Here is a 12343-nt window from a genome sequence, read left to right as displayed (position 1 = left end):
CGTCTCACCCGCTTCCCTTCGCTCACCTACAATCACTGCACCACACTTCACTACACCACCTCCTAAGGCTCACACAGTCACCACTATTGCAACCCTCACTTCCCCACACCTCACATTTGACACACAGCATCTCAGCTATTCCTCCATGAGAGGCACATTCACTAAACACCTCACAAGAATGTCACTAACACATTCCCTTCTTACTTGCAGAAGAAGGTCCCCCACGACTCCAGATAGCGCGCTGCTAAAGGAGGCTGAGCTCGCCTGCACACCTTCTCCCCCCCCCTTGAAGAAAGCAGGCTTGTCATCATGGGCAGCGACAGAATAATGGCTGGTAATGCTGGAGGAGACGTTACTCAGGGTTTCTTCACACCTTATCCTCTTTTTCCCTCCTTACTTATATCTCAGCCTACACACTGCATGGCAAACTGCAGATGCTTTCACCAGCCACTTCCCTCTCTCTGCTCTCCTTTTATAATAAGAGCTAACACTTGTCCTTCTCATTTCAGGCGCTGGAGATGTGCACATATCTCTGTGACTTGAGGAAGAGGAGGCCCACCTTACTAATAATGCAGCATCACTTGATCTCATCCTCACAAGCACCATCTCAGATACTGGCACCACGCATACTTTAGACACTAGGCTAAAGAACAGGTGAATCATCAGGGACATGTGCAGGATTAGGACAGGGGGATAAGACACCACAGGTGTCAGCTCGACAGAGGGTGCGATCACACACTAGCAATGCTGCAGAAAACTCAGATGCTGACTTTGAAGGCCCAACCTATAGAAGAAGGCTGATGGGCATATACCAGGAAATGCTAGGTGTACTGGGCAGCCTGGCAGCGAGCGTGCACACAATGTTACAGAGCATGGAGGAGTCCAGCTCCAACTTGTGTTAAGGCTTCAGGTAGAGCATTGAGACCATTCTGTCCAACATGGACCGAGCGGTCAACTCCATCAACACAATAGTGGCACCCACCATCATGGAGCCTCTTCTGACGGCTCGCACAGCTGCCATGGAAGCTCAGATGGGCTGCCATCTTTGCTTTGGAGCCACTGTTAACAGGGGCTTCCAGAGCATCATGTCAGTCCTTTATTTATTTATCCATTCATGGGATGTGGGCATTGCTGGCAAGACCATCATTTATTGCCCATCCCTAATTGCCCTTGAAATGGTGATAGTGAGCTGCCTTCTTGAACTGCTGCAGTTTGTGTGGTGAAGGTACTCCCACAGTGCTGTTAGGGAGGGAGTTCCAGGATTTTGACCCAGCGATGATGAAAGAACAGCGATATATTTCCAAGTCCGGGATGGTGTGTGACTTGGAGAGGAACTTGGAGGTGGTGGTGCTCCCATGCGCCTGCTGCCCTTGTCCTTCTAGGTGGTAGAGATCGTGGGTTTGGGAGGTGCTGTCGGAGAAGCCTTGTTAAGTTGCTGTAGTTCATCTTGTACATGGTACACACTGCAGCCATATTGCACTGGTGATGGAGGGAGTGAAAGTTTAAGGTGGTAGATGGGGTGCCAATCAAGCGGGCTGCTTTGTCCTGGATGGAGTCAAGCTTCTTGAGTGTTGTTGTAGCTGCACTCATCCAAGCAAGTGGAGAGTATTCCATCACACTCCTGACTTGTGCCTTCTAGGTTGTAGAAAGGCTTTGGGGAGTCAGGAGGTGAGTCACTCGCTGCAGAATACCCAGCCTCTGAAATGGTCTTGTTGCCAATGTTCCCTTTAATTTTTAAAAGGGGCCACGCTGCTTTTTCAAATTACCGTGCATGGGCATATTTTCCTATTTAAAAGCGGGTGACCCGGCTGCACAGGAGCTGCAGAGCACTGCGCGGCCGCGCAGCATAAAGGAAACATTGCTTGTAGCCACAGTATTTATGTGGCTGGTTCAGCTAAGTTTCTGGGCAATGGTCACCCCCAGGATGTTGATGGTGGGGTTTCGATGATGGTAATGCCATTGAATGTCATGGGGTGGTGGTTAGACTCTCACTTGTTGGCGATAGTCATTGCCTGGCATTTGTGTGACGCGAATGTTACTTGTCACTTATCAGCCCAAACCTAGATGTTGTCAGGTCTTGCTGCTTTGGGCATGGACTGCTTCATTACCTGAGGCATTCTGAATGGAACTGAACACTCATCAGCAAACATCCCTACTTCTGACCTTATGATGGAGGGAAGGTTATTGATGAAGCAGATAAAGGTGGTTGGGCCAAGGTTGCTGCACTGAGGAACTCCTGCAGCGATGTCCTCGGGCTGAGATGATTAACCTCCAACAACTACAACCATCTTCCTTTGCGCTAGGTATGATTCCAGTCAGTGGAGGGTTTTCCCCCTGATCCCCATTGACTTCAATTTTACTACGGCTCCTTGGTGCCACACCCGGTCAATGTTGCCTTGGTATCAAGGGCAGTCACTCTCAACTTACCTCTGGAATTCAGCTCTTTTGCCCATATTTGGACCAAGGCTGTAATGAGGTCTGCAGCTGAATGGTCCTGGCAGAACCCAAACTGAGTATCGGTGAGGAGGTTATTTGTGAGTAAGTGCCGCTTAATAGCACTGTCAACGACACCTTCCATCACTTTAAGAACATAAGAAATAGAAGCAGGAGTAGGCCATAAGGCCCATCGAGTCTGCTTCTTCTTTCAATAAGATCATGGCTGAACTTCGATATCAACTCCACTTTCCTGGCCTATCTCCATATCACTTGATTCCCTTAGTTTCCAAAAATCTATCAATCTCAGTCTTGAATATACTCATCGACTGAGCATCCACAGCCCTCTGGGGCAGAGAATTCCAAAGGTTCACAACCCTCTGAGTGAAGAAATTTTTCCTCATCTCAGACCTAAATGGCTGACCCCTTATCCTGAGACTATAACCCCTAGTTCTAGACTGTCCAACCAGGGGAAACAGCCTCTCAGCATCTACCCAGTCAAGCCCTGTAAGAATTTTATACATTTCAATGATATCACTTCTCATTCTTCTAAACTCCAGAGAGTATAGGCCCATTCTACTCAATCTCTCCTGATAGAACAGCCCTCTCATCCCAGGAATCAATCTAGTGAACCTATGTTGCACCCCCTCTAAGGCAAGTACATCCTTCTTTAGGTAAGAAGACTAAAACTATACACAGTACTCCAGATGTGGTCTCACCAAAGTCCTCTATAATTGCAACAAGACTCCATACACTTATGCTACAACCCTCTTGTAATAAAGGTTAACATACCATTTACCTTCCGAATTACCTGCATGTTAACTTTCAGTGATTCATGTTCAAGGACACCCAAATTTCTCTGAATACCAACATTTTCTAGTCTCTCACCTTTTAAAAAATATCCTGCTTTTCCATTTTTGCTACCAAAGTGGATAATTTCACACTTCCCCACATTATACTCCATCTGCCACCTTCTTGCCCAATCACTTAGCCTGTCTATATCCCTTTGCAGTCTCTGCATCTTCCTCACAGTTACTTTCCCACCTAGCTTTGTATCATCAGGAAACTTGGATATATTACACTCGCTCCCCTCGTCTAAGTCATTGATATAGATTGTGAATAGCTGAGGCGCAAGCACTGGTCCTTGTGGCACCCCACTAGTTGCACCCTGCCATCCCAAAATATGACCCATTTATTCCTACTCTCTGTTTTCTGTCCATTAACCAATCCTCAATCCATGCTAGAGTATTACCCCCAATCCCATGCGCCCTAATCATGTGTAACAACGTCTTGTGTGGCACCTTATCAAATACCTGCCAAAAATCCAATTATACTATATCCACTGGTTCCCCCTTATCTACCCTGCTAGTTACACCCTCAAAAAACTCTTAATAGATTTGTCAAACACGATTTCCCTTTCATAAAACAGTGTTGACTCTGCCTAATCATACTGTGATTGTTCAAGTGCTCTATTACCATGTCCTTAATAATAGACTTTGCTGATGATTGCGAGTAGGCTGATGGGGCAGTAATTGGCCGTATTGGATTTGTCCTGCTCTTTGTTGGGTAGATGCCAGTGTTGTAGCTGTACTGGAACAGCTTGGCTAGAGGCGCAGCACTATAGCCAGGGTGCTGTCGGGGCCCATTGCCTTTTCTGTATCCAGTGCGCTCAGCCGTTTCTTGGTATCACGTGGAGCGAATCGAATTGGCTGAAAACTGGCATCTGTGATGGTGGGGACCTCAGGAGTCCGAGATGGAACATCCACTCTCACATGTTTCTCGCGCAGAGCCGCAGGAGTGCTGAAGCCCAATCCCAGGAGAGCGTCCTTGGCTCCATGGGAGAGGCAGCTGCTATCATCTCTCAGGATGACAGCATGCCTGCTCACCCTGCCATTCATTCCGCCAGTGCCCTCGTTAGTCCTAAGCAGCCAGTTGAGCCAAGCTACTGCGGTCCATGCTGAGACACTGCAGTCTTGCCCTCAAAGCCCACAACTGCTCGAGGTCGCCCACCACGGCCATCTGAAGTGTCCTCAATGGAAGCTCAGCAGCCTTCCACCTCACACTTTGTAAGAGCACTAGAATAGGTAAATGAGCACACAAGACAAGCACTAAAGGCTTGAACAAGGGTGATTCATAATTATTTCTGATAACTGTTAGATACAGATGGATTTGATATGTTTGATGAACTTGTTTTTTGTTCTGGATTTGGTGTTAGTGGTTAATATTATAGTGAAGTGAGGGCAAGACCCATAAGGCTGGACTGAAGGAAGACAATCAGATGGTGTTAGTAAGGACTGTGGCAGTTAGCCCTCTCTGAATTTAGATACATGGTGCATCTCTCTGTGAGGAGTGTGCAGTCCATATTGGACAAACAGAAGCACTACCTGTATAGATTTCTCACTCGCTTGAATTAGATGCTCTTAAGCATGGGAATGAGTTTCTGCTTGTGTTGGATGCGTGACTGACCAAAAGAAACGTGAACACCATAATTGTTCTATTCCCCATCACTAAGATTGACAGAGTGCAGATAGATTACCCAGTCCTAGACCGTCAAAGATTTGATGGTCCCTACTAGCCTGCAGGCCGAGCTTGGAGGCCAAATTTAGACCACCAAGTATTATTATTATTATACAAAATATTATGAACAATAAACATACTTCTAGCTTTGTTGCTTTGGGTCTAGTGACATTTAGGCCTAGAAATTCGGTGGCGCCCCAAATCGCCTGGGCGCCGGAAGTACTGCCCCGGAAGGAGCCGCGAGCGCCAGCCGGAAATTCAGTTTCAGCGCCCCAAACGGAAGCGGGGCGCTGCTCGAGGCGCCCCGCATCCCTCTTGGGGCGCTGCAACTGAAAATCGCAGCGCAACATGCCGCAGCGCCACACGCTGTGGCACGGCGCGCTGCGGTACTTCAGGCCTTCTTCCCCTTCTTAAAGGGGAGGGGCCTGCTGCAGCGCGATGGGAGATCGCGAGTGCCGGCAAGAGAGCCCGGCACCGAGGAGAGGTGCTGGCAGGCGGCCAGCAAAAAAAATGGACGCCCCACACCTCTCCTTTAATTAGCGCCTTTACTGCCGCAGGTAGGCCCCCCTGAACCGGTCGCAAATTGCGACCAGCGTTACAGCGGGGGGCGCTACCAAATTTCGCGATCGGGGTGGTAGCGGGGTGCTGCGCACACTGATGACGTCATCGGTGGTGGCGCAGCGCTACAGGCTAATGCCGCCATTAGCGCCCTGCTAAATTTCGCGGGAGGCGTGGCCAGTGGCGCTAAACCCACTAAGTGCCCTCTTTGGGCGCTAACTGGTGGCGCAGCCCACCAAATTTCTAGGCCTTAATATCTGTGTGCCCGTTTGCCATAATGATGCTCGTAAATTTGAGGATACCTGTGAAAATAGTACGGCACACACGCAGTGGGAAATATTGCTTTGTGTTAAGTGTTGTGTCACTTCCATTAAAGGGACTGATGCGTTCAAGCCTACAGCATTCAGAATTCGAAAAAAAGTTATTTGTGACTCAATCTGAAATTGTCCAGTTCAGGTCATTAAGTTAACAGTTCAGTTTAAAGCTTACTTCCAAAAAACCCAAATTTAATCAGTTAAGTATCCGCTTATCAGGACACAGAAGTTTCTCCTAATAAAAAAAATGTTGCAGAGAAGTAATGAACTCTGGTCCAATCCCCAGTCTGTGCTGAGTTAGCTGATCTCAGCTGGGTAAGTAGTAAAATTGAAATAATTGTCCCAATGTCCTTGGGCCACAGAGAGGAAAAAAAAATTCGACTCCTGAACATTATCCAGTAACCTTTGGTGGAAATTATGTGCATGTGAATGTCAAGTGATGGTAGGATTAGGCACAGCTGTGTTTTCCTGTGGTTGAATGGCCTAATAGCACTGAGAGTCGAAGCCATTTTGGCCAACGTACCAGATGACATCTGACACCTCTGGATCTATAAAACCAGCATGAATCACTTTCTCCAGAAAAGGAGTGTAAAAACTTGAAAATCAAAAAAGGGAAATTTTAAAAGCATCTAACATTATTTCTTGATTGCCACGACTAAAGTTGAAAATGTTTTTAATTTGCCATGATATGAATTCACAACATTTATTACGATCTGCGAGTACATCCTGAGCAATTGAATATGCATTTAAGAAATAAACCATGGAATAAGAATTCCTTCCTACATTATGTGTGGTCAAATTGTAAATACCTTTATGAAAAACACATTTATGGTTTTCCGAACGGAGCACAAAAGAAATCTTCCATTAGGATTTATAATTTTAAGATGTCTCTGTACAGAAGGAATTTGAATAATAAAATGAGCATGTTAGCCTAATGTAACAAGACCCTGCAAATATTTTACACAAGCAAAATGAACAAAAGCAGAGTTGTGTTGAGCACTTTTCTTTAACACTTTCAAATACATGACCAAAAGCAATCTTATAGCAGGACCTCAACAATAGAAAATCAGAATATTTTTTAAATGGTGAGAGATTGGGAAATGTTGGTGTTCAGAGGGACCTGGGTGTCCTTGTACACGAATCACTGAAAGTTAACATGCAGGTACAGCAAGCAATTAAGAAAGCAAATGGTATGTTGGCCTGTATTACAAGAGGATTTGAGTATAAGAGTAAAGACGTCTTAATGCAATTATATAGGGCCCTGGTGAGACCACACCTGGAGTATTGTGTACAGTTTTGGTCTCCTTACCTAAGGAAGGATATACTTGCCATAGAGGGAGTGCAACGAAGGTTCACCAGACTGATTCCTGTGATGAGGGGATTGTCCTATGAGGAGAGATTGAGTAGACTAGGCCTATGTTCTCTAGAGTTTAGAAGAATGAGAAGTGATCTCATTGAAACATACAAAATTCTTACAGGGCTTGACAGGGTAGATGCAGGGAGGATGTTTCCCCTGGCTGGGGAGTCTGGAACTAGGGGTCACAGTCTCCCAATAAGGGGTGGCACCTTATCGAATGCCTTCGGAATCTTTGGAATTCTCTACCCCAGAGGGCTGTGGAGGCTCAGTTGTTGAGTATATTCAAGACAGTGATCGATAGATTTTTGGATATTAAGGGAATCAAGGGATATGGGGATAGTGCAGGAAAATGGAGATGAGATAGAAGATCAGCCATGATCTTATTGAATGGAGGAGCAGGCTCAAGGGGCCACATGGCTTACTCCTGCTCCTATTTCTTAAGTTCTTATGAAATTGCCTGCATGCTAATAATTCTTAAAACAAATCTTCCAGGATCATTGATAAAAATAAATCTTTGTAAAAAATTTAGCTGGCTGTTTAGTGCCAGAAAACTGTCAGAGATAAAAGCAGAAATAGTTTTCCACTGCTTTGCTAATTATTGATATGTTTGAACTCACGATATTGCAAAAGTAATATTTAAATGTGATCCAATCCTAGGGGAAGATCCTACAGGATTGGATGAGGACAGTTATCCCATGTGGTTAGAATATTCCGACGATAATAATGGTTTGTGAACAATATTTTTTAAACTTATTAAATTATCTTGTACTTATTGATTTGCGTCATTTAGAAAGTGTACATTGCAAAGTGTTCTATGTAGTAGAATATTCATTCACACTACTTTGAATAAAAGTAAGCAAATTTATAGTTATGTAAAAGAACAGCAAAAATAAGCATAATTTGTTTCATGTTTCTTTTTTTGTTACTGTAGTCAAGTTGCCAAGAAGATTAGTTTTAGTTTTAACTCCACACCAGCTTGTAGGCCCTGAAATTTCACGTTGTTTTCAGCGAGTCTAGAGTGAAAAATTGGGACAAGTACCTTTAATAGCCAGCAAATTAGGTGGAAGCTGCTTCTCGTTACCTGCCCCAAAATTGATCCCCTCCAAATTTCCACATACCTCTCGGTGCTTCCTGTTATCCATCTGCCATCTCCCCAACCATCAAATTAGCATATATTATAATGGTGCCAGTGGCTCTGCTGCACTGAATTTCCTGCTTTTACACTTGCAATGCACTAGGTGTAAGCTATTGCAGCTGGGAAGGATATTTCAAAGCATTTTATTTGTATTCAGCATTAGACTTCTAACTGACTGGAGTGTGAGTCCACTGGGAGAACTTGACCAACTCCACCAACGGTGAGGGCTTCTCAAGAGTAGGTATGCCATTTCCTATGGGCATATATTTGCATGTCATTATCATGGAGGAGGGACAGGAGAGGTTAGAGGAAAGGGGAATGAAGTAGCATTTAAGGAGGATGAATGTCACCAGATATTGCACCCCCTCTTCAAAAGGAATGTATAAGCAATATAGATCCTATGAGGACCTTAGAGAAGAGATGTGTATTAGAAGAGTGCACTTCACCTAAGAGGAAATGGGGAGCTCTGCCACGTACTCGCTGAGGATGTGCAACCATGGTTATCTGCCCAAGTGGCTCTGTCTGTGGCTATTAAAGGTGACAACAGCACTAAACTTTTATGGCACTGGATCATTACAGGCAGCCACAGGAATGACAAGGTGTAACCCCGGCTTTAATGGATAATGACTCCACTAAGAGTTGAGCGAACAGCAGCAGAGGAACACTACAATGAGGTACATATCCCTATCAGAATGGTCATCGGGAGAACCATCAGGGTCTTAAAGGGTATGTGCCCTGCTGACTCCAGCATCCAAAAAAGCCTGGACTTGGGAAATTCTTGCAGAGGTGGCCCTAGCTACTTTGGAGGCAGAAGTAGATGAAGGGAAGCATCACGATAACCTTCACTCAAGACCTCCTCGGTGACTGCTACAGGGAGCATTTGAGTACAACTGATTACTGAAGACATCTCTTATTTTTCATACAGTCTACCTTTGCCACCACTGCCTTAGTCCATCTCCCCCACCTTCAAATAAAGGACAAATCCTTTAACTTATTACCCATCCTAGAACATTACAACACCTCAGACCACTTTGCCACTACATGACCATGCCAATAATAAGTCAGTTCAAAGTAAGTGTCCTCTTTCCTGTATGACTTCAATTACCATGAATAATGCCTAAGTGAATAGAAACAAATTTACTCCTTCCTTATCCATGCTTGCGCAGGTGGATAACCATGCATTTCTTTCTCCTATTCTAGTATAGCTGCAACCTCAGGACCAGTATCACAGGAAATGGTTGGTTGCTGTGCTATAAAAGGCGAATGGAACAGATATGGCACTCCTCTCGTGACAGCTTGATCCCAGAAGGGAACTGCTGCTTGCTGCACCTCTGAAGCTTGTGCCCAGGCAGCCTGTTGTCACCTCCTATGTGCCAGTGGCATGGTGGCATGTTTCAAGGCCTGGCATTTACTGCCATTCTAAGATACAGCAGCATCAGACAGGTTTTTTCCAGCTGTCGCTATTCTACTGGGCCTTGGATTTCTGATCATAAGGATGGTTGGTCTGATGGCAGTTATTAAAGGAAGAAAAAACTTACATTCATATAGCGCCTTACATGACTGCAGGACATTCCAAAGCTCTTCATAACCAATGGATAACTTTTGAAGTGTAGCTACAGTTGTTACAACATGGCAGCCAATTTGAGCACCGCAATGTCCCATAAACAGTAATGAGATACATGACCAGATAATCTAATTTTGATGTTGGTTGAGGGATAAATGCTGTTCACCACACCAGGAAAACTTCCCTGTCCTCAAATAGTGCCATGGGATCTTTAACACCCGCCTGAGAGGGAAGACGCAGCCTTGTTTGAGCGCCTTGTCCAAGGGCCGGCACCTCTCCCAGTGTGGCGGTGAAAGATCTGGCTACATTATGTATTCAAATATCTGGAGTAGGGCTTGAACCCACAATTTTCTTACTCACAAGCGAGAGTGCTACCACTGATGCAAGATTGACAATCCAATCCTACAGGGCCCGAGAGAAAACTGTCTTCATCCTGGCCCCCCAGGGTCTGGAACCTGGTGCTCACGATTTTGCCTATCCTCTTGCCTTTTGCCACTTGAGCTATAGTCTGTGCTTCTGTGGAGGAGGAGGCACCGATGGGTCCCTGGCTGCTTCTTAGGTGGGGACCTACTGCAGATTCCAAAGAAACTGCCACATGCTCCATTTATGTCTGCAACAGAGAAAAAGCTTCCCTGATGTTGCCACAAGTGAGAACTGTAGACTCTACAGTCACAACTGCACGTCCTCAGAGAATGATCTGAGTCTGCATGTAAGTGTAATATTCCTCAAGCATCCTTTTCAGGAGAATTCTGACTTTTTAAAAATGTTATGGAGAGCAAAGCAAAGATTGGGGCTCTCATATGGGGAAAAGGTAAACCTGAAATAAATATGAATAAACTTGTAAAAAAAAAATATATTTTTTAAACATCTTAAAAATTGAAATTTTTATTCTAATGGAGAAATTTGACACGTCACAAAAATAGCAGCAGTTTTTCAGGACCATAACGTTTCTTTAGCAGTCAATACACTGTTAAAACCCCAATTACACCTAATCCAACAAGGTCTAACTTTTAATGGGGTGTTTAACAACGATGTTACTGCTGAAAAGCCCAAGTTTTCATCAGTTTCACTGATTTCACCGATTACACTGATTGCCGGCTATGGTGGTGGTGGTGGTGGTGGTGGTTGGGGGGGTGGTGCGGGTGGGCAGAGCACCGCCTGCGCTGGAGCAGTGAATAACTGATTGCAATGTCAGGATTTCCCCATTAGGATGCGCACGAGCTAAATCCTGAAGTCGCGGTCAGTTTGAAAGGGGGAATAACAGCGAATGCTGGTCATTCGCTGTTATTACCCACCGTAAATTCTGGGCTTATGATTGTTTGCTTATCAGGCAAAATAATATGTATTGTCACAGGTGAATAATGCAGAGTCTAAAATGGCTGCTATCCATTCATGTGCACAAAATGCAGAATAGTGTTACTAAATCCAAAACTGGTAAAATTCTTTATACTCCAACAGCACTGTTGTCGCTCAGCATAATAACTTTCTTTATTGACCAATGTTTACCAACTGACATCATTTCTTTTACTAAAGGAATTTTAATTCCAGTAGCAACTAAGAAAAGCTGTGTAAAGTTTATGATGAGTATATTAATAAAAGCAACATTCTTCTAGATCCTTGTCTTTCAAATCCTTGCCACAATCAGGGAACCTGCGAAACAACCACTTCAGGTTACTTCTGTCGATGTCCTCGTCCATTTAATGGAAAACGCTGCCAAAAAGGTAATGTTCTTATTATTTTATGAATGAATGTTCTAAATAAATGCATCTAAATTGTGAATATTTATCAAGTTACATTTAATTAATGAATAGTATTTGTATAGATTACAGTGCTTTTTCCTGTGCCTCTCCCCGCCCCCCCACCCCACCTTAACCCAGAAGCATGGCTGGGATAGGGAACTCAGCAGCCTGTATGCCTTAGAGACACGTTGCTGCACATTAGTGCTCCAATCTTCTTTGCCACTGCTCCACCCACTGAAATCAGATCATAAGCATTTCAAGCCTTAATGTAGGATTGTGTTTTTATTACAGCTGTTAATGCACATCAAAGTACATGCAGTGAAAGCTGCTCAATGCCATTGCTAGTTGGCGGAATCATTTGATAAAATTTATTTCATTAGTGCGATCAGCTTAGTGGATGATTTACAACCAATCCAGGTATGTTATGGGGGAGAGTTTCCGTTCGGTTGCATTGGTTTCTTCGGTGCAATTTGCCCGAAATTGGTGTAACCCGTGCAAAAGATCGCGGAATTTTAAACGCAAATTCCATTCAGCGCAAATCGAGTTTCCACGATCTTTTGCGCTAGTATAAAAATCATCACACTAGAAAATGGCCCCGCCCACAAAACTGGTCACACCCCCCAGATCGAATTAATCACCATTGGGAGTTTCCGCTAATTGCGCTCGCTTGCAGGCCTTCGAGGGGGCTCCAAAAATTAAGCTGGAACATTTGGATGCAAGGACACT

The 12343-nt window shown here is 44.6% G+C and overlaps 1 protein-coding gene across 3 annotated transcripts in view; it reads left to right on the top strand.

Moving 5' to 3' along the window:
- Positions 1-12343, top strand: part of habp2 (hyaluronan binding protein 2) — a 79853-nt gene that overhangs the window by 5773 nt on the left and 61737 nt on the right. For all 3 annotated transcript variants that reach the window (XM_085994479.1, XM_085994477.1, XM_085994476.1), the window contains exons 3-4: positions 7837-7905; positions 11492-11599. In XM_085994479.1, the coding sequence (XP_085850605.1) occupies positions 7875-7905; positions 11492-11599 (139 nt within the window). In that variant the 5' untranslated portion in view covers positions 7837-7874. The remainder of the gene's footprint in view (positions 1-7836; positions 7906-11491; positions 11600-12343) is intronic.

This window comes from Somniosus microcephalus, chromosome 8 (assembly GCF_052327205.1).
Source record: "Somniosus microcephalus isolate GS21.2 chromosome 8, FLI_Smic_1.0, whole genome shotgun sequence".
Classification (NCBI taxonomy): Eukaryota; Metazoa; Chordata; class Chondrichthyes; order Squaliformes; family Somniosidae; genus Somniosus; species Somniosus microcephalus.
The sequence above is the reverse complement of the archived record's forward strand: the minus strand, read 5'-3'. Positions and strand labels throughout refer to the sequence as shown.